The sequence below is a fragment of the Carettochelys insculpta genome, chromosome 29 (assembly GCF_033958435.1).
Source record: "Carettochelys insculpta isolate YL-2023 chromosome 29, ASM3395843v1, whole genome shotgun sequence".
Taxonomy (NCBI): domain Eukaryota; kingdom Metazoa; phylum Chordata; order Testudines; family Carettochelyidae; genus Carettochelys; species Carettochelys insculpta.
Genome location: NC_134165.1, coordinates 13,528,481 through 13,551,293, shown reverse-complemented (window position 1 = coordinate 13,551,293; position 22,813 = coordinate 13,528,481). Strand labels below are relative to the sequence as shown.

Below are 22,813 nucleotides of genomic sequence, written 5' to 3'. Positions count from 1 at the left end.
CCACAGAGCAGCCTCCCAGCGTCAGCCCAGATCCACCCCTAGCATGGCACACCCCTTCTTCCACTCCATCACCCCCGCGGTACGCGCGCCCCCCCCCCAGCTACCTCATCATCCCCCCCAGCAGGGCACAGCCCCACCTCTCCCCACTGTCGTGCACCCCCCTCTGCCACTGCATCACCCCCCCTGCAGGGTCCAGCTCCCCTCCCCCGGCACGACGCACCCTCCTCTGCATGGCACACCCCCTCTTCCACCGCATCACCCCCCCTGTAGGGTCCAGCTCCCCTCCCCGGTACGTGCATCCCCCCCTCTGTTACCTCATCATACCCCCCAGCAGGGCACAGCCCCCTCTCCCCACTGTGGTGCACCCCGCTCTGCTATCGCATCACCCCCGCCCCACATAATGGTGCAGCTCCCCTCCCCCAGCACGGCGCCCCCACTTTTGCTACAGCATCAGACCCCCCCCCACAGGACCAGCTCCCCTCCCCCCCCCAGTATGGTGCAGCTGCCCTGTCCACAACATCCCCCCTCCCCCCGCTGCTACAGCACCAGCCCCCCGATCCCCATCCCACCCGAGGGGCGCCGGCACCCCAGGACGCGCAGAGGCGAACGCCGGCAGGAAGGCCCAGAAACCTCCCTACTGCTGGGACCACAGGCCGTGTCCTCCGCTAATGGCTTAATGGAGCGGATCTAATGGTGCCAGGCCAGGAGCAGGAAGGGCAGGCGGGTCGTGTGGCCGCCGAAGCCCCCAGTGGGGTCAGTCCCTGGCCTGGCTGTGTGTGTGTACGTGTGAGTGCGAATGCACAAGTGTTTGCACACCTGCCTGTCACCACGCGTGTTAAAACGGGGGTGGCTGGGCGCAGCCACGGCTGGAGGGAGGCAGCCGCGTCCTTTGTCCCGGGTTAGCTGCGCGCGCCTGAGCGCGGGGGGGTGAACGCCAGCACGTGCCGTGTGCCTGTCCGTGTGAACACAGGCGTGTGTGCAGGCACGTGGGCGTTAGCCTGGGCACGGGGTGTGGGAATACGGGACTGCGCACCCGTGGGAGCGGGAGCCAGGCTGCGTGTGGGAGCGTCTGCGGGCATCGCGGGTGCAGGCGTGTTTCTCTGCGGGCGTCATGTGTGCGGGCGTCGCGGGTGCAGGCGTGTTTCTCTGCGGGCGTCATGTGTGCGTGCGTGTTGCTGTGCGGGCGTCGCGGGTGCAGGTGTGTTTCTCTGTGAGCGTCGCGGGTGCAGGCGTGTTTCTCTGCGGGCATTGCGGGTGCGTGCGTGTTTCTCGGCGGTCATAGTGGGCGTGGGCAGGTGAGCACGCGCGGATGTGTGCGAATGGGTCACTGCGCACAAGCAGGGGGGTGTGCGGGCCCACAGGGGTTAGCGTGTGCAGGGGTGTGCTCACAGCTGACCGCACACACACACACGTGTGAGCATGTGCGGGCGGCAGCAGCAGCAAGGCCCCGGCTGTCCCCCTGGCATGAGCGTGGGCATTGGCGTGTGCACATGGCACTGCATACGACACACACGTGTGCACATGGCACTGCATACAATACACCCTTGTGCACATGGAACTGCATACGATACACGGGTGTGCACATGGCTCTGCATAGGATACACGCGAGTGCACATGGCACTGCATACGATACACGGGTGTGCACATGGCTCTGCACAGGATACACGCGAGTGCTCATGGCACTGCATACGATACACGGGTGTGCACATGGCTCTGCATAGGATACACGCGAGTGCTCATGGCACTGCATACGATACACGCGTGTGCACACGTGTGTGCAGAGGGGAGCGGCTCCGTGCAGAGGGCGCAGAAACCCCGGGGGCGGGGGGGCCGTTTCCAGCTATCGGATCTAGTGGTTTCCAATGGGAAAGGCGCGGCCCTGGACGCGGAAGCGCCGGGAGCCCCGGGACGGGGCAGAGCCCGTCAGCCAGCTGCTGGTGCAGCCGAGGGGCTGAGGCTGCCTCACGTTTGCGCTGGGATGCGAGACTGGCAGCCACCGGGAAGGGATGCTCCGTTCCCCCGCTGGCTCCAGGGCACGGGATGCTCCCGGGATGTCTGGCGTTGCGGCCTCCCCCCAGTGCCTGGGAGGCGCCGGATGCCACCCACTGAGGCCGGGACACGCTCCCGAGACCGGCTTAGGCCTAGCACAGTCCTGGTGCTCGCTGGCCTGCGAGGATCTGTTGGCAGCCCAGGTCCCTCGGGCACTGCGGCCGGGGCGGAGGGTTCGAGGCCCGCTGCTCGCACGAGAGCCCGTCTGAGGCCAGTCCTCGGGCAGGGGCAGGAAGGCGCATGGACCACCTCGCTCGTCCCTCAGAGCCCCATCTGGAGGCCGCCCTGCCGGCAACCCAGCCCAGGATCCTCTGCAGGAGACCGGCTCCCGCCCCCAGCCTGCCCTGTCTGGCACCACGGCGCTGCCCTGCCCCCCTCGCCGCGGAGCGCAGCCGGCTGCAGAAACCCACCGGAAAGGCGTCTAACCGACGAGCCTGTGCGCCACGGGGGGGCCCCCTGCGCCCCGCCGCTTGCACAACCGCTTCCCACTTTGCACGCGAGGAAAACCAGCCCGGGCCAGACCCCAGCGCCGGCTCGCGCCTCCACCGCTCGCCCGGGGAGAAGTTACGCCCCAGCCGCCCGGCCCTGCGCCGCTTTGCCCCTGTACCCCGGCTGCGATACCAGCTCCTACACCCCACAGCCCGGCCACGCGCGGGCGGCCCTGCAGCTACGTGACAAGGGACATCCGGGGAAGAGCAGCCGCGCACAGCAGGGCTGCCTCCCTCCACGTCCGGGCGAGCCGCGTTCGGCCCAGCTCCCACCGCTGCCCCCAGCTCCAGCGGCTTCGGGAGACCCCGCCGGAGAAAGCAGCGGCCCCGGCGCGGAACGGAGCCGCCACCCGCCCGCCCGGCCGCTGCTCACCTCGCAGGACGCCGAGCGAGGCCTTGATGCTGCTCTTCAGCGGGGGGTCGCTCACGCGCTCCGCCAGGCGGAAGAGTTTGTTCAGATGCAGTTTGACCCCCTCGTGCCGCTTGGCCTCGGCGCGGATGGCCGCAGACAGCAGCTGCTTCTGCACGTTCATGGTCCCGGGGCCGGCCCGTCGCCAGCGGCTACTTCCAGGCGGGGGCCGGAGGGGATCCACTGCCCATGACTCAGCCCCCGGGCCCCTGGGACCAAACCCCCCCCCAGCGCCTCCTTAAACCTGACAGGGGCCCGGGCCCATCCGGCCCTGGCTCCGTCGCGCTCGGTCTGAGCTTCACTTCCTGAGTCGCGCGTCACCCCAAGCGGCAGCGCGGTCTCTTGCCCTACCTGATTGCAGCCTCGCACGGGGTGTAGCTCGGCAGGACCAGGGCCTGGGAAACCTCCCGCAGGTTCCCAGGGAACTCCCCCAGCGGGTGGAGCGGCTTGTTGGGCGGCTTCAGAGCCGGGTGCTTGGAAAGTCGCCTCCCTGCAAGGTGTAATTACTTCTTCCACCTTGGCGGGGCCCAGATAAGCCGCCGGCCCATCGGCTGCGCTGGGACACACCCAGGCAAACACGCCCGGCCCTGCACACATCCTTCACCTGTTCGCCCCGTCCGCAGCCAAACGCGCCGCCCGCCCGCGGGTTCTCGCCCTCCCAGCCCCACGCCCAGGGGGACACGCACAACGGCCTGGACTGCTCGTGAACGCCCCGACAGCTGCATAGACCAGCCACCCATGAGCGTCCACCTCTCTGTGTACCCCAACATGCCTGCGCCTCCCCCCCATTCCCGCACACCGGCCTGCACGCACGCAGAGGGCGCCGGCCAGCCACACGCAAACACAGACAGCTGCCCGCACACAGCCCAATCTGCACACACCTCCCCAGCCAGCCAGAAACAGGCCCACGCATGCATCCAGGCACCTTAATGTGTCACCCCACGCACGGCCACGTGTGCATCCCTGGCAATGCGCAGGCACACACACATGCACAGGCATTTCCACACACACTGTATGGCCCTGTCTGTACACACAGACCTGCGGAGCAATATATGCATCCACTTACATCCCCCCCCTCAATCTAGCTCCCTATGTAGGGCCCTGGTGAATTAACAGCCACGATAAATGCCCCATGGACCGTGAAATCGGGGGTGTGTGCATGGGCGCACTTTTACTCCATACTGTAAAGATTTCATGGGAAGAAACCAGCATTTCTCCAGTAGAGGTCCTGGCAAAAGAGGGAGCTGCAGGGGGCTTGCAGGGTTGTTTCAGGGGGACATGGCGTTGCCCCCTTTATTTTTGCATTGCCTTCAAAGCAGGGTGGCCAGAGATCGGTGGCTGTTAATTGAGGGCCCATATCTGCAGGCAGCAGGGCAGAAGTAAGGGTGGCAATGCCCTCCTTCCTTGTGCGCCCCTGCTGGTGGCAGCGCTGCCTTCGGAGCTGGGCTGCCAACCAGCAGCCACCAGGCCCCAGCTGCCCAGCTCTGACAGCAGCAGCACAGAAAGGCAGCAGTAGCAGGATCGCCCCTACAATAACCTTGTGACGCCCCTTCCCCCGCAACTCCTTTCTGGGTCAGACCCCCACACTTACAGCACCGTGAAACGCCAGATTTAAATAGCTGAAATCGTGACATTTACCCTTTTTATCATCTCATCACTGAAATTGACCAAAACGGAAGGTGAAGGGGGTATGGGCCTACCCAAGTGCCCTAGCTAGCTAGCCAGATACCTGCACACCCCCTCCACCCACCATCTATTTGTCCCTCCCCATAGCCTGGATAACACACAAGCCATTTCCATGCCAGCCAGTTTTGGTCTGGCCCATCTCTCTTTTCCAGCCAGGCCTCCAGCTTTGGTTGGAAGACATCCCCTCTGCTTTTCTTGGTGGCCTGTTCCAGCCATTAATAGCCCCTGCTGTTTTGGAGTTGGAATATGTGTGGCTTCTCTTTCAGCCACTGATGCTGGTCCGGCCTTTCTCTGCTGGGCCCCCGGTCCTCTCCCCACAGTGGCACTGGGATGCTGCACTCATTTTGCCATCTCTTCTGGACAAGCTCCAGGAGCGTCTCATTTTCCAGCCTGCAAATCGGTTATGTGGTGCTTCTCTGCACCCTCCACAATTACCCAACGTCCTTTCTCACACGGGGACAGCTGACGCAAATACGGGATTCCAGAATTGGTCTCATCAGTCCCACTGACCAAGTAAAATCGTACCCGGCACCAGCCTCTTTGGCCACAGGCACCACACTGGGGGCTTCTGCCAAGATGTTTATCCACATCTTAAATTCTCAAGCCGGAAGGGGGGTTTAGGAGTTAGAGCCACCATCTGGGTCCTGTTCTGGGAGGACTCGAACCAAGTTTCCATGTACAACTTCAGGCCAGTTCATTTATATTGACCCAGTTGTGAAAGTGGTTGACCCAGGCCATTGTGGTCCCCAGGGGGTTTCTTCATTCCCTTTGGTTTGCTCTGCCCCAATAGTTCCATCTTGGTTTGCTCTGCCCTGACAGCGCAGAAATAGGGGGTGCAGGCTGCTGACGGTGCATCCGGCCCTGTTGCGGGGGAATGAGAGATGGAGTTTTTAGCATTGGAGGAAGGAGGAGGCATTGGAGGCCAATCACGTGAGCCGGAGGTGGCAGAGAAAAGTGCAGTCATTGTTAGGCTTCAGGGTAAACGCCCATTGAGCCAAAGGACACCTCTTTAAATCGCCCTCTGGGCTGTCCTCAACCTTCCATGCCTGGGAGGCTTTGCTCAAGGGTGTAAGGCACAGGGGGCCCTGACTTTAGCCGGGATCTGGGAGTCGGGCCTCCAGGGTCCTCGATTTAGCTCCAGGCTGAGCTCTGCATTTCCCGCCCCCGCTTCCTTTGCAGGAAGCAGCGGGTGTCTTTGCAGCGGTGGTGCGCTGGGCGGTTCAGCGGTCCCCTGCCACCCCCATCAGCCCCCCAGAGCCGGGCCCAGTGCGTGGAGCAAGGCCAGCCGCCCCCCAGGCTCACAGGCACCGGGCAGAGTCGCCTCCTCGTGAGCCACTTGCACAAAGAGGCCCCACGAGGAAGCGGCTCTGGTGACGGAGGCGCAGGAAATGCTGAAGGGGGTTTCCCCTCTCCCCGAAATCCCCGCTCCTCCTCCTCCCCCCGTTCGCCCGGGGGTGGGGGGGGGGGTTCAGGGGGTGCTGGGCGAAGAGGCCGGTTGTGGTGAGTGAGCACCGAGCGGAGGCAGGAGGCGCCAGCCAACCGCTGCCGCGGGCTTCCTCTGGGCAAGGACGCTTCAGTTAACACAGCAGCGGGGCAATGGGGCCGGGGTTATCCGTCTCGCTCAGCTCCCGGCCGGGCGGGGCGCGGAAACCGCCCGCTTTTCGAACGCTTTTGGCACTCGGCGGCTGCCCTAGAGAGCCACAGCGACCCCCCCACCCCCAGCCCGCGAACAATGGAGGCTCCCCCCACCCCTCCGGGCTGAGCCCATTGGCACGTCGGGCGCGTTAGAGCGCCACCTGGCGGCCCTCTCGCCTCCCCCACCCATGACCCTCTCATGACCCACCCGCTGGGGCCCGGCACGTGGATTGAAGGGTGCTCGTGACAGCGCAGCTGTGGGGGGGTCCGGTGTTCAGCCGGGTGCGGGATAAATTTTGTTGTGCGCACCAGGCCCGCGCGGATGTGCACCAGCCTCTGGCCTGTCCCCTGACATCCTGGCCTGCCTGTCCCCTGCGCGGCCTCGAATGATCGGCGGGAGCCTGCACCCGGGGAACATAAGAGTGGCCATACTGGGTCAGACCGAAGGTCCATCCAGCCCAGTATCCTGTCTGCCGACAGTGGCCAGTGCCAGGTGCCCCGGAGGAGGTGAACGGAAGACAATGATCAAGCGACTTGTCTCCTGCCATCCATCTCCCGCCTTCCACAAAAGGCTAGGGGCACCATCCCTTACCCCTTGCTAACAGCCATCTATGGACCTAACCTCCAAACATTTATCGAGCTCTTTTTTAAACTCTATTAGAGTCCTGGCCTTCACAGCGTCCTCTGGTAAGGAGTTCCACAGATTGATTGTGCGCTGTGTGAAGAAAAACTTTCTTTTATTAGTTTTGAACCTGCTACCCATTAATCTCAATTGGTGTCCTCTAGTTCTTATATTATGGGAACAAGTAAATAACTTTTCTGTGTTCACTTTCTCCACACCATTCATGATTTTATACACCTCTAGCATATCGTCCCTCAGTCTCCTCTTTTCTAGACTGAAAATTCCCAGTCTCTCTAGCCTCTCCTCATATGGGACCCTTTCCAAACCCTTAATCATTTTAGTTGCCCTTTTCTGAACCTTTTCTAACGCCAATATATCTTTTTTGAGGTGAGGAGACCACATCTACACGCAGTACTGAAGATGTGGGCGTACCACAGTTTCATATAGGGGAAGTAAGATATTCTTCATCTTATTTTCTATCTTTATTAATCTTTATTAATGACCTGGATGAGGGACTGGGTTGCACCCTCAGCAAGTTTGCAGGTGACACAAAACTAGGGGGAGAGGTAGATACGTTGGAGGGTAGAGAAAGAATCCAGAGGGACCTGGATAAATTGGAGGACTGGGCCAAAAGAAATCTGATGCGGTTCAATTAGGAGAAGTGTAGAGTCCTGCACCTGGGGCGGAAGAATCCCAAACATTGTTACAGGCTGGGGACCGACTGGCTCAGCAGCAGTACGATGGAAAGGGACCTAGGGATTATGGTGGATGAAAGGCTGGATATGAGTAAACAGTGCGCCCTTGTAGCCAAGAAAGCTAACGGCATACTAGGGTGCATTAGGAGAGCATTTCGAGCAGATCTAGAGAAGTAGTTATTCCTCTTTATTCGGCACTGGTGAGGCCACATCTGGAATATTGTGTCCAGTTTTGGGCCCCCCAGTATAAAAAGGATGTGGATTTGCTAGAGCAGGTTCAGCGAAGGGCAACAAAAATGATTAAGGGGCTGGAGCACAAGACCTATGAGGAGAGGCTGAGGAATCTGGGCTTGTTTAGTTTACAGAAGAGAAGACTTAGAGGTGATTTAATAGCAGCCTTCAACTTCCTGAAGGGGAGCTCTGAAGAGGAGGGTGAGAAACTGTTCTCAGTGGTGTCAGATGGCAGAACAGGGAGTAATGGTCAGAAGTTGAAGAGGGAGAGGTGTAGGTTAGATATTAGGAAAAACTTCTTCACCAGGCGGGTGGTGAAGCACTGGAATGCGTTGCCTAGAGAGGTGGTGGATTCTCCATCCCTTGAGGTTTTTAAGTCCCAGCTGGACAAGGTCCTGGCTGGGATGACTTAGTGAGGGTTGATCCTGCTTGAAGCAGGAGCCTGGACTAGATGACCTGCTGAGGTCCCTTCCAGCCCTATGATTCTGTGAAACACAGTTATCTCGACCCCGTGGGCTACAGGCTAACCAGGTGCGAGGTATGTTAACAGCCCCTGGCGCAGCTGGGAATAACAAAGGGCCCTGACCCGAGACGCACTCTCCAACCTAAAAGGAGGCTTAAGAACTGGCTTTCAGGTCTAGAGGAGACCTGCTCTGGCGCTGGAATGAGACCCCTGCGGCTTAAGGCCGGGCGTGTCCACCAGATCCTCCAGAATGAGCAGCGTGTTGCAGGCCACCACCCTCTCTGGGGCTCAGGGAAAGAGGCTAGCTCCAGGGAATCCCACCCAAGGCCTGCCTCGACCACCTGCCAGCTCAGCCCATGTAGCTGGGGCCATTTTAGCCTTCACAATGAACTGGCCCCTCAGCAAATTCATGATTGATTCCCCCTCCCCCATTCATACTTGTGGGACTGACACGAAGGATGTGCCCAGGCTTGTTCCCAACAGCCTCTGTAGCTGGCCTGATGGGCAAACTGGGGCAAGTCGTTTCCCTGCCCATGCCTCGGTTCCCCATTGGGGAATCACATGGAGAGCCAGGGCTGGAGGGGAGCGAGAGCTTCCCTTCATACGAAACATGCAGCCTGATTTTCACACTGGCGGACCTGAGAGGGTTAACATAAAAACGGCCAAAGGTCCATTTAGCCCAGGGTCCTGTCTTCTGACAGTGGCCAATGCCAGGTGCCCCAGAGGGACGAACAGAACAGGTAACCATCAAGTGATCCTCCTCTCATCGCCCGTTCCAGCTTCTGACAAGGAGCCTCCGGACGCCATCCCTGTCCAGCCTGGCTCATAGCCATGGATGGACCTGGAACGTAGCTAGTTCTTTTTGGAACCCTGTTAAAGCCCTGGTCTTCACAGCGTCTGCTCAGCCCTCTGCAGATGAGGCCACCCAAGTCAGATCTTTCTGGCTCGAGCATTGGAGCTCTGCAAGTGGGCGTGTCCGAGCCTTGGGGTTTATGCACCTTTCCACCAGACCCCGGAGTGGGGATCTGTGTTGGGCCCTCATCAGAGACTCCCCCACTGCCCCACGACCAGCGCTGTACCTTGGAAGACATGTTCGAAGCTGGAGGAGTCCATGGCTGCCCCTTAGAGCGGGAGTAGAGCCCGAACCATATCTCCTTCAGGTCCACTTTGAAGTTGTCCTGGGACAAATAGATACCTGGCCCAGGGAGACAGTGGATGAGAGGCTGGATATGACTTAACAGTGGGCCCTTGGAGCCAAGAAGGCTAATGGCATATTGGGGTGCATTAGGAGGAGCATTTCCAGCAGATCTAGAGAAGTGATTATTCCCCTCTATTCAGCACTGGTGAGGCCACACCTGGAGTACTGTGTCCAGTTCTGGGGCCCCCAGTATAGAAAGGAGGTGGATGCATTGGAAAGGGTCCAGCAGGAGGCAACCAAAATGATTAGGGGGCTGGATCCCATGACCTATGAGGAAAGGCTGAGGGGATCTGGGCTAATTTAGTTTGCACAAGAGAAGACTGAGGGGCGATTTGATAGCAGCCTTCAACTTCTTGAACGGGGGCTCTAAAGAGGATGGAGAGAGGCTGTTCTCTGTGGTGACAGATGACAGAACAAGGAGCAATGGTCTCAAGTTACAGAGGTATAGGTGTAGGCTGGATATTAGGAAAAACTATCCCCAGAAGGGTGGTGCAGCACTGGAATGTGTTACCTAGGCTACATCTACACGTGCACACTACATCAAAATAGCTTATTTCGATGAATAACGTCTACACATCCTCCAGGGCTGGTGCCGTCGACATTCAACGTCGACGTTGGGCAGCACCACATCGAAATAGGCGCTGCGAGGGAACATCTACATGCCAAAGTAGCACACATCGAAATAAGGGTGCCAGGAACAGCTGCAGACAGGGTCACAGGGCGGACTCAACAGCAAGCCGCTCCCTTAAAGGGCCCCTCCCAGACACACTTGCACTAAACAGCACAAGATCCACAGAGCCGACAACTGGTTGCAGACCCTGTGCGTGCAGCATGGATTCCCAGGTGCAGCAGCAGCAGCCAGAAGCCCTGGGCTAAGGACTGCTGCACACGGTGACCATAGAGCCCCGCAGGGGCTGGAGAGAGCGTCTCTCAACCCCTCAGCTGATGGCCGCCATGGAGGACCCCGCAATTTCGATGTTGCGGGTTGCGCAACGACTACACGTTCCCTACTTCGACGTTCAACGTCGAAGTAGGGCGCTATTCCCATCCCTTCATAGGGTTAGCGAATTCGACGTCTCGCTGCCTAACGTCGATGTTAACTTCGAAATAGCACCCAACACGTGTAGCCGTGACAGGCGCTATTTCGAAGTTGGCGCTGCTACTTCGAAGTAGTGTGCACGTGTAGACACAGCTCTAGAGAGGTGGTGGATTCTCCATCCCTAGAGATTTTTAAATCCCAGGTGACAAAGTCCTGGCTGGGATGATTTACTGCAGTTGATCCTGCTTTAGGCAGGGGGCTGGACTGGAAGACCTCCTGAGGTCCCTTCTAGCCCTAGGATTTTATGAGTCTATGATTGTCTGACAGCAAGGCAATGCAGCTACCTCCTGGGGTCTGAGCTGGGAGCTCTTCCCTAGCTCAGCAATGGCAGACCCCAATGCCCTGCTGCTGATCCAAATCCAGAGCTCTGCAGCTGCAGCGAGTTCAGCTCAGTGAGGGGCAGCAGGGTGTCTGCGCGGCTCTGACAGTGGGGGCTTACCATGGGGACATACGTCGACTGCTCCCATCTAAAAACTGCAGAGGGCCAAGATAGCGATCAGATGTTCTCCATCACCGTCCTCGCTCGTTAGAATGTTAAACCCTCGCAGCCGGGAAACGGGCCCTTCTCCCCGATCGAGGCTGCCTCCCTGCCAATCTCCCATCTCCTCCTCCTTGAATATGCAAATTAACCCTCCACTGAGCACCTTTCCCAGGGCTGTGCTTACCCTTATGCAGAATACGTAGCTGAATAAAGCACTGGAAAATTCAGGACACCACTGTACCTTAATGTCCATTCACCCGCCCTGCCCGAACCCTGTCCTGTGGCTCTGCTTCCTCCGGATGGGATTGAGCTAACTTACAAGTGAAAAAGCCTGCCAGAGCTCTTTGCAGAACACTCAACCTGGGATCGAGCCTTTTAAGTGATAAAGAAGCCATTCAACTGGCAAGTGCCCAGTGCCAATCAGGGTTCCCGCTAATGTTTCCCATCTGGGGCAGAATAAATTTTATGTGCACCAAGCATGTGCGGATGTGAACCACCAGTGGAAACACTCGTGGCCGGCTGTGGGTGCTCGGCTAATCAGCTGGGCAGCACCTGACTCTCTCCTGGGTGGCCCCTTACAGGGAATGCTGGTGCCAACCGCAGGCGCATGCCATCAGTTTCCGAATTGACTGTGTTAGTCGACAGGATCTTCGTTTAAAATTTGCTTTAAAAAGTTCTTCAGTGTGTGGCTGGAGATGAGGAAAATGACATCTCCAGCCCCCGGGCTGCCACCGGGCAGAGGGGCACCAGTTTAACAGTACTGCGTCAAGCCCCATAAATCCGCTGGCTGGCCCTGAGCTTACCCCTTCTCCTTTGTCACTCCCAGCTGGCACACTCCCGCCGAGTGTAGGCACCTCTGTGCCTGCCTGGCAAGCAGTCAGTTCCCGGATGCATTCCTTCGGTAGCTTTCCGTTCCTGAAGCGCAGCTTGGGACGCGAACTTGGCGGATGCTATATTTGCTTCACGGGGACGCCATGTGCTATTTGCGACAACTGTTCGCAGCCCATAGCTGAGCCAGGAGGGCCAACCTGGGAGCTGCGGATGCCGGCTTTCACAGGGCGCTGGTGAACACCGCGCGTGGTTGTCAGCCCGCGAACAGACGGAGCATTGGGAAACACACCAAGAAACACGTTCCTTCTCCCACTGGTGCGCACGGCTAGCTTGAGACGCGAGAGCCGGCTGTGGTGAGAACAGAGAGTCCTGCTTGCTGGTGCTGGCAGCCAGCAGGCTCTGGGAGCTGCTCTCTGTTTACACAGCAGCTGCACCACGCTAGAGGGACAGGCGAGCTACAGAAAGCCAAAAGCCCAGGCCTGCAGCCTCACGTCGGGGCGGATTGCCAGATGCTCCACGCAGATTCCAGTGCGAATCGGCTGAGCGACGGTTCCACTGACTCAGCCGGAGGGAGGCAATTCCCTGTTTGGATTCCTGTCCACTCAGCCAGGGGAAGCCTCTCTCAGATGCAACAGGCGGACGGAGCTACAGGATGCTGCCTTGAACTGATACGTTACGGGCCCTCTAGTGCCTGGCACTAGCGGGCAAACTCAACCCACGTTCCCTGTAAGATGAGCACTGGGGCAGGCCGCTTGTGTTTCTTTTGGTGGTGCACATCCCCATCACCTCGATGCATGTGTGACGCAGTGGGGCGTGGGAGGGTTTTATCCCCCTGGTTAGGATGCATGTGTTTGCAACTGCCCTGCAGCAACCTGAGGTGGGTGCCTCAGTTTCCCTAGGCACAGCAGCAGTGCGTAGTGGTGAGGGGAGTTTCGGTGTGATGACTTCTCACACATAGGCGATGGCCCTCTCTGCTCTTTGTAACCTAGGCAACCAGGTGACCCCTTTCTCCCCCAGGAAATAGGACAAGGGCAGGAGGAGGGGCCGGGCTGGTTTGAATGGGAACTGGGCTGGGTGGTGGGGCAGCCCAAGCCGGTTGGAGAGGGAGGAAGGGGGGCCAGGGCCCAGCTCAGGGACCCCTCTGGGCCCCTCTCCCCAAGATGGATGGTACCGACGGCTTCCTTTAGAAAGGAAGAACCTGCTCAGCTCCTCCATCACCAGAGTCTTGAAGATTTCATCCAGGAAGGCGCCCACCTCCTGCCTCTCAGTTGAGGTCACCACTTCCTCCATGCCCATCGTGCGTTCATAGTTGTTCAGCAGAGTGATGAGCCTGGCGAAGGTGGGCTTGGAGAAGAGGGCAGCCTCATCCACGTAGCTGAAGAGCCTTGCCGGGGAGCAGAGAGAGAGGTTTGGGGCACTGCTCTGGTTCACAGACCCAGCTGGTGACCCAGTGTAGGGCTGGTAGCCCTTTCTGTCTTAGGTTCTTATCTAGGCCCCATTGCTGTAGTATCAGAGAACCTCACAAGCCTTCATGCATTTATCTCTACAACCTCTCGCTAGCCCTACTGGACACATGGCAAACTGAGGCAGAGGGATTAAGTGACTTCCCCTGGTCACGTCAAGAAGGCTGTGGCAAAGCAAGGGACACAACGCCACTCACCCAAGTCCCTGACTTGTGCCCTAACCATTGGACAATCCTTCCTCTCAGACTAGACCTTCTCTGATAGTTACAGTTGGGCTCCAGGGAAGGAGACAGCCCAGCCACAGAGCAAGCATGAAGCCCCCAGACCTTTGCGCACCTCTCTCATCCTGACACGGCCCCGCCTGGTACATGTGGATGCTAGTTCTGTGCCTGCTCCTCCCTCTCTGCCCAGTGGGAATTCCCACCTGGCAGCAGAAGGGGCTGCCCAGGGAAGGATCCGGTGTAACCTCAATGCATCCTCTCCCCCCGATCTGCAAATCCCACACATCTCCCATCCCGTCCATTCCACACCCGTGCTCTCACTTCTGGCTGGCGTAGTCTTGGCTTTCCCCAGTCTGGTCAGAGGAGATCTTGTGCTGTAGGTTGAGGATGATCTCGTGGCTGGTGGCCTTGTTCACGTCGGCAGAGTACAGCGCCTCCGAGATGTTCTTGAGCTCGCTGTTGGAGACAGCGTAGGAGGAGGAGGCCTCCTGCTGCCTCCCCCCCCCCCCCCCGTCTCCTGGAATGGAAAAGAGAGATGGACCAGAGCTCAGTGTGGCCTTGCCCCGGGGGCCAGATGTGATGGTGATGGGCTAGAAACATGGCTGGAGGAGCGTGTACAGCACCGGTCCCCTACTCCCCTCTTACCTGCTCAAAGAGGCAGCTAGCTCTTGGATTACCTGGTTTATTAATGTGGAACAGTCACTAAACCAGGGATCAGCTACCGGCAGCTCCGGAGCCGCATGCGGCTCTTTAAGGAGTCATTTGCAGCTCCGGATGCTGCAGCTACTGACTCCTCTGTGGCTCTCTGCTGCACCTCTCGACAAGAGCCCCCGGGCAAGGCCTGGCCACAGAGCTCACCTCAGGCAAGGTCCCCGCTCTGCTGGCAGGTCGCCGATCCTGGGATGCCGGGGAATACGTGGTAGCTCTTTGAGCAATAAAATGCTTGGAGCTGTAGGAGCACTGTGCATTGCTGTGCATTCACATCCTGCCCCAGCACGTCGAGGGAGAAGCGTGTGGCTGCAATGGTGGCTCTGGGGAGTCATGGTGTTGGATAACAGTGGGGGGAAGAGGGCTGGAGGTGCCTGCTCTGGAGGAGGGGTGTGGGGATTGGGTTAAAACAGGGGAGGGGTCTGGGGGGTGCCTGGCCCTGGAGGAGGGGGGGCTGGGCGTACTCAGAAACTGTTTTAAAAAGGGGTACTTTATAAAAAAAGGCTGAGAAGTACTGGCGTGGAGGGTTGCTACGAATATGGCGCCATCCTGCTCAAGAGCCCGTCCCCAGGCCAGCGTTTTCCTTGTCCTTGTTTGCTCACTAACCCAGGGGTGAAAGTAATTTAAACCCTCTAACTGGTGCAAATCATCGTGCGTGCGCTGTTCTTAAAACGGGTGTCCAAAGCCCGGTCTGACGTTATTTGCTAAGGACCGTCTCGTATTCACAGGCATTGCGGCTCTGGAAGTATTAATTTTGTAACCGAATTTGAAGAAATGGCTCTTTGCGCTGTTTTGGTTGCTGGCACCTGCCCCAAACCACGGAATCACAGAATCCTAGAACTCGGAAGGAACCTCAAGAGGTCATCAAATCCAGTTCCCTGTACTCACAGCAGGACCAAGCACCATCTAGATTAGTCTTTCTTAATTTTTTTGAGACCATGGAACACCAAACGATAATATTTTTATGTGGAACGCCTATGAGAATTTTCTTCAAAAAAAAAATAGTCAGATCGAAACCAAATCAAAGAGCAACCTATACAGCAAAACCAAAATGAAGTAATTTAAACAGGTATCGTATCGTAGCAATGAAGAAGTAACATTGTATCTGGTCTTAATAACAGAAAATATATGCCATCAGTGTATTTTTCCAAATGCTTGCAGCACAGCTGTGAGTTGTTCACGGAAAACCAGCGTTCCCCAGAACATAGTTCAAGAAACACTGATCTAGGGCATCCCTGACAGATGTTTATCTAACCTGCTCTTAAATATCTGCAATGATAAAAAGGCCACGAACTTCTTCGGCAATTTATTCCAGCGGTTAACACCATCCTGACAGTTGGGAAGTTCTCCCTAACGTCCAGCTTAAACCTCCCTTGCTTCAATTTAAGCCCATTGCTCCTTGTCCTGTCATCAGGGTTTCAGGAGAACAATTTTTCTCCCTCCTCCTCCTAACAACCTTTTAGGTACTTGAAAGCTGTTCTCATGTCCCCTCTCAGTCGTCTCTTTTCCAAACTAAGCCGATTCTTTCAGTCTTCCCTCACCGGTCATTTTCTCTGGCCCTTTAATCATTTTTGTTACTCCTCTCTGAATCTCCTCCAATTTCTCCACCTCTTTCTTGAAAGGCGGTGACCAGAACTGGACACAATACTCCAGCTAAGACCTAATCAGTGCGGAATATGGCTACTTCTACACTACAGCGGTCTGTGGACAGAAGTTTACTTCGGTCAACAGATTGCAGCCAGACAGCAAAGTGGATTGAAAAAGTGATCCGCTCAGTTGGCAGAGAGCAGACAGCTTGCCCGGCCTCTCTCTTGACAGAATGACGAACAAGAAGCACAATGGACAGGGTTGTCCAGTGTCCCGGAAGCTGCCCGGAACGCCCACGCTTGATTTCTGTTGACAGATTCTGTCGAGAGAGGTGTTCCGCCTCTTCAGGGAGCAGCAGAACGACATCAACAAAACAGCCGCGTTCTGTCGATTTGCTGCCGACAGAACGCATTTGCAATGGGGACACGCCATGAGTTTTGTCCACAAAACACCGGTTTTGTTAGGAATGCTCTCTAGGGTAGACGTAGCCTTTGCATCTTGCTTACGACACTCCCGTCAAAGCATGGCAGAATGATGTTTGCTCTCCTTGTGCTAGTGTCACTCATATTTCACTTGTGGTCCATGATGACCCTTTCTTCAATAGTTCTTCCTAGACCATCACCTCCCAGTTTTGCATGTGTACAACTGATTGGTCCCTCCTAAGTGGAGGACATTGTTAATATCATAGAACTAGGAAGCAGGGGACGTTGCTTCTCTCTTTTGCACTCCGACGCCATCTGTGGGGTGCGTACTAGCCGAAATGGGCCAACCCAGCTCCCCATCATAGAGGCAGCTGGCCCTGGCTGCCCAGAGCATGGCACAACTCTGCTGCCTGGAGAGCAAATCATGCTGAATCCCATCAGCGGCTGTGCAGCCAAGAGCAGCATCCATGGATTTTTAATGAGCTCTAAATGCATGCATCGCTGGGAGCTCAGCGGAGAATCTGTTTCTGCCTGTAGATACAGCAGCCACGCCGCCACCTTGAAAGTTAGAAGTACAAATCTGCCCTTAATTATTCATGATGGTTCTGTGGATCCCATCTTTCAATCCCTGCTGTGCATTTGCTCTGCGTGAGGACACAAGGAAAACAGGGAAGCATTATGTCTGCAGTTGCCGGAAGCTCCATGGACAAGTTCTCAGCACAAACAAGCAAGCAGCTGACCGCAAAACCCAACAGGAAACAGCGTGGGTGAAATTCTGGGCCCCTTGAAATCAATGGGAAACCTCCTATTGGCTTAACTGAGGCAAGGGATTCTGATGCATTTGTTCATAAGTGGCTCGACTTGATTGCACGTGTTTGATAAAATTCATGTTATACTGGGTTGTTTTCACATGGGGACCCGGGGAGAGCAGCTGTTGTCCATGCTGAACATGTAGGTTTATGCTAGGCTAGTTACATGTTAAGTGAAAAGTACTTACAAGATACCCATGCAGTAAAAAAGAATGCACTACCAGAACACAGTGTACTAATGATCCAACTGGAGCAAAGCAGTGCCGCATTTTGCTGCCACGTTTTAACGCTATCAGAGAGGGAGCCGTATTAGTCTGTATCTTTGAGAACAACAAGAAGTCCTGTGGCACCTTATAGACTAACAGATATTTTGGAGCATGAGCTTTCATGGGCACAGACCTGCTTGCACGAAGCGGGTCTTTGCCCACGAAAGCTTATGCTCCAAAATATCTGTTAGTTTATAAGGTGCCACAGCACTTCTTGTTGTTTTAGCACTAGTTCATCCAGTGTTGGGAATGACCATTTGGGAAGCCTGGTGGTGACATGTGGACATGTATAATGGAGCTGAGAGAGCCATGGACTTCTTAAGATTGGGAGCCCATTGCTGGGTGTGGAGTGTTTTCAAAATCTGGCCTCAAGCGTGAGCAAAGAAGTTGATGGTTTTGCTCAAATTTGTCCCTGATGATGGCCAAAGTCAGATTTTCAGAGAACAGATTTTTATCTATTTTTTCGTAGACATGATGACCTCCTACGTAACATAGATCTGAGAATTGCACTCAGCAAGTCCTACACCCAACCTGTGTCTTGAGGCTGAGTTACAGCGGGCATTTTAGAAAGTCATCCAATCCTGATTTAAAGCTGTCAAGGGACGAAGAATGCACCACATCCCTTGGCTAACTGTTCTACAAGGGTAATATTCACCCCATGCTAGATTCTGGGAAGGGTTCATCTGAACCATATGAGAAGTGAAAAGTACACAACCCATAGCCCTTGCTCTGGCCTTCTGAACAGGTGTGAATTTCACCTCTGGAAAATCAGAGCTTTGGGCATCTGTGTTCACTAAAAAATGGTTCATTTGACCCAACCTTTTTTGCCAGGCTACTGGGACAAGAACTCACAGGCTGAGTTACTTTTTTATTATTGTCACAAAAATCTGAATAAAATACATTTTAGTTTAAAAAAATATATTCTTTAAAGCTGCTCTTACCCAGGAAGGAGAGGTGGGCCCCAGATGTTAAACAAGGCAGGAAACAGACCAGCGCAACAAAGGCCTTCATCTTGGATGAGCCCCAACTTACCCAACACCCGAGCCAGGCCTCGGGGCTTATATCAGTTTGCTGTATCACTTAGATAATGCTAGAGAAATATTAAACTGCTCAGAAGTATGGAGCAGGCGCTCAAAGCCCAGGGGTAATGAACACATGCTACGTTTGTGAGCAGAACCAGATAAAATCACATACAGCTGTTGTCCAGCTAGAGAAGCCCGGGTTAGCTGGGAGAGAAGTGGATAATAGTCAAGAGAAAAGAATTCAGATGCTGAGACAGTCAAGAGTTCCAGGCATAAAAACAGCTGCTGAAGTTCTCAGGATCTGAGAAGTCTCCACTAGGTGTCAGTTTCTGCACTGGGTCTAGGGAGCCCTGGGCTCATGCCGGCATTGGTGGGCAGCCTGTGGCCCATCTGGTCTGTGAGACGTTTTGTTTCCCATTAGTTGCCAGATTCTGCTGAATTCCATGCACACAGCTTTCTTCCTGCCTGCTTTACAAAAGCAACATGCAGGTAAAGGCAGGGCACGTGAAGAGAGGTGCATGAGGATCATGCAGGGCACTGACCGTGAGAGCCATGCGCTCGCTCTGCTTCCAATCGAAGCTGTGCTGCGGTTTGATCAACCCTGCAAATTCTAGGTCCGCCAGTGCAGTTAGTAAAACTACCCTCTCCCGGGAGCCTGTCTTGGTTACAACAATCCTGCGACCCACTGAGATGAAGAAGGGCCGCTCCTTACCTAAGATTTCCTGCCATGGCTTTATAGACGGTGATCAAACAAAGGGCGAAAGGGGGTGTCTCCCAGAAAGAAGGGATGGCCGCTCTCTACCTGGCTCCAAATTAAAATGAAGCCTTACAAAATCCAGCAAGGGAAGCCCTAGTTACCTATAAATCAGCCCACGGATGGGCAGACCCAGATGGCCAGTCAGCCAACTCCACACATGCAGGGCTCCCCATAAGCAGAGCACTTGGGCAGCCCCCCAGGAGAGATTCAGGTGCTGCCCAGATTGGCAGCGTGCCCACAGCCGGCAGCGTGTTTCTATTGGTGTTGCACATCCGCTCCAGCCTTGGGGCACAGAACAAACTTTATTCTGCCCATGGATGTAAAAAAAAAATTAGAGGGAACCCTGAAAGACAGGACTCAAACTCTCTAGGGCAAGCTACAAAATCATCAACCCCCTGCTAGCACGCGAGCAGACCCACTTCCCCGTAGTAACCGGGACAGGGATTGGTTCACCTGGTGGCAAAAGTCAGGGCTCCCCAGGGATCATGTCACTCATGTACTTCAGTCTCTATAAAGGAGCACTCTCATTGCGCTGGAGAGGGCTCCACAGCTCCCAGATCCAGCTGCTTAGCTTGGTGTTGGGGACACATCAAAGCCTCCCAGCTCCCCTTGGGCTGGAGAAATAAACTCACTTCTCTCCAGGAAAACTGAGTTAATTCTTTTTTTTTTTTTTTTGGCTCCTCTTCATTTCCTGCCCCCTCAGCAGATGCGCTTACCCTGGATTTTATATTCATATGTAAACCTCAGCATTATCTCCCAAGCACTGACCTGGGCAGAATAAAAGGGACTGGTGGGGATAAAGGGGCACACAACATCTCTAAGAGGAATCTAAGGCCTGGCTTGTGGGAAGGACACCTGTCCTAGGAAACCTGTACTGCGGTGCGGTCCCACAGCTTTATTTCAGGATGAACTGGACGCTCAGCTATGTGGGATCTCAGACACAAGTGGAATATTCTAATGCCATTCTCCATCAGGATTAGCCCTGCAAGCCGTTAATCAGCTCAAATTGGCAGGCGGAGGTCGGAGAGACAAACTTATTCAACGTTTCCCGCTGGAAGCGCATTGAGAAGCCGAAGCACCGTTTAGCCAATAACGAGGCCAGTGGAGGAGCCCTGTGGCCACTGTGATACGGAATCCAGAACCTCATGGTTTTCCCTTCCTCACAGCTGGGTGTGTTGCGTTGACGGGTAAAACGTGTCAGATGGCTGGAGGTGGATGAGGAAGGTGGAGATTCTCCAGTGCTTCTCTGTGGTAGTGGCAGGTTGGGGGTGAAGGCTGCATGGTTCTAAGTCCAAATACAGCTATTCCCTGGACTCTGGTACCATCACACTGACCATGTTCCCCATTAAAATGACAGGTCTTTGCACACTAGGTTCCATCTTGACCGAGCCTTCCACAGTGTATCCCTGCCTTATAGATACTCACGTTATCCTATGTGCACTGGCTGTCTGAGCCCAGCCGTGCTGGGTGCTGAACAAACACACACAGCAGCACGGTCTCTGCTCCGCCAAGATGGCACATCGCATGTTGGTCCTGCTAGCCTGCACATGCCCTACTGCTCGGGACACCAGACTGCACCTCCATTTAGGTCTGACTATTTGCCTTGTGCCCAGTTGCCAACAGGGCTAAATCTGCATGCAACAATTTTAACTGCGCCCAACCCCTTTGCTTCTCTTACACCTCCTGCAAGCGGGGGAAAGCCCAGCACACACACACTCCAAAGAAGTCCTTGAAGCATCTTGGTCCACAAGGCTGATCTCCCGCCAGCAAGCTGTACTAAGAAGCTGTGGACAGAGCAGAGTGCTTTTTGTTCCCATTTGGGACAGAAATAGCAGGATCGCCACCAACTGAGGCAGGAAGCGCGAATCTGTACTGCTGATGTAGCCACTCCTGTTCACTAGCCCCGTACAAGATTTTATTCAACACAGGGGAAGCCTTGCGACTTTTTTCACAGCTTTGGGAGGCCCGAGGCTCCTTTGCGTTGTGCGTCAGTGCGTGTGCAGCTTGTACCAGGCCACTCATGGAAACCATCAGAAACAGGCTTTACTCTGTAAAGAACAGGGACCAGGGTGACAGGTCAGCAGCCTGCTCTGTGCTTGCAGCCTGTGGGCTGCCAGCTGTCAGCGCTGACACCCTGCTGAGGGTGCATGTGACAGGAACTAGGACATCCTCCCAACATGCCACTGTTCGTAGTCCACAACTTGTAGTCCCAGGGCTGCTCCCGAAACCCACTGGACTGTGAGCTGCACTGAGAAGCCAGGAAAGGAGAGTCTTTCATTAACGTCATCAACTCCTAGGCTGTCTTTTTTCAGATCCCATGCCAGCCCTGAAAGGGATTGCATGAGTGCAAGGACTGACCCCTCGGCCTTTAGGGTAGATCTCTCTCCTTTGACGCCACTTCCTTTCCAATAAACCCAACAAGGCCCCTCATCTGTATCGAGCAGCTGGCAAATTACGCTTCTGTCCAACAGGTGGGCTGCAACGTAACAGTTTTATCTTCAAGGACTTGTTTAATATTTAAGTGACCAAATGCTGCCAACCTCAGACTTTCCCACTGACGTTGCAGAGGGCTTTCGTTGGGCCCAGATTGGTCTTTTCAGTTCCATGCCTCCTTTTTCTCCTCCTCTATCTCTTGACTAGATGTGTCTTACCCCCACCCAATCTGGGAAAGCTTCCTGCCTTGCACTGTGGATGAGGTACAATATTCAACCAGGGGCCACTTCATAAATGAGGCTCCTTGGGAATGCAGGAACAGCTAAAGTCCCTGCATATTTATATTAAGTTACAGTCCATTTGCTTTGGTAATTTCCTTTAGCTTCCAGCCCCATGGGTAACATATGGTGTCAACACCACATCTCCTAGTCTCTTGGCATAGGGCTTCCCTGGGTGGTGAGAATGGGGACAGGAAACAGTCAAGCAGCCAGCCTTAGGATCCAACTGGTCCCAGTTTCCGGAGGACATATGCTTTGTTCCAATAGGCAGATCCAAGCAAATGGCACCATGGAGGAGAATTTGCACACACTGGGCACTACCAATTTCACAGTACAGACTCCAGTTTCACAGGTTACTGGACTGCAGTGCTCTGGGGTCCATGAACATTGAAAGGATTCCTTATCTGTCTGGAAAACGCTCGCTCTCCTTGTTGCACCAATGTGACCGGGAGGCTGCTTCATTCACTCCTCTGGTTTGAGACCACCTGTTAAAACATGAGAGGAAATATTCAGGAGTTGTTCCACCCCAAGCCTCTGCTTTTGCACTTGTAATGAGGGGAAGAAAAGGCTGCCAAGATGTCTGGAAAGGGAAAGGTTCATTTATGGCTAAGTAAATAGCACACTGGAGGCGGGGGGGCGCGGCGTGGACAGGCACCATGCACAAGGCCTGTAGTAATACAGGGGATGTTCATCACAAACAGAGCAGAGAAGGCAGCTAGGTGTAAGGGCAGGAGGGCAGGGTAGCAGGCTGCCCTGGGGCTGGGATTACAAATCCAATGGTAAGTGCATCGCTGAGGGCAAAGAACAACAGGACATTGCACGGGGGGAGGGACCACATCACAGTCATGGAGGGCACCAGGGCACCACTGGAAGAAGACCAAGACAGGGACCAGGCACAGTCATGGGGGCATCAGGGCTGGCATTGGAAGGCACTGGCACTGGGCTGGGAGGTATTAGGAC

At 55.5% G+C, this 22,813-nt stretch overlaps 1 protein-coding gene and 1 pseudogene across 1 annotated transcript in view; both read right to left on the bottom strand.

Annotated features, from left to right (window-relative positions):
• Nucleotides 1–3,070, bottom strand: part of AGAP2 (ArfGAP with GTPase domain, ankyrin repeat and PH domain 2) — a 48,226-nt gene extending 45,156 nt beyond the window's left edge. The window contains exon 1 of the mRNA XM_074979510.1: nucleotides 2,911–3,070. Within this exon, the coding sequence (XP_074835611.1) occupies nucleotides 2,911–3,070 (160 nt within the window). The remainder of the gene's footprint in view (nucleotides 1–2,910) is intronic.
• Nucleotides 3,071–6,209: 3,139 nt separating this feature from the next.
• LOC142003453 (uridylate-specific endoribonuclease D-like) lies at nucleotides 6,210–18,374 on the bottom strand (annotated as a pseudogene).
• Nucleotides 18,375–22,813: the final 4,439 nt, after the last annotated feature.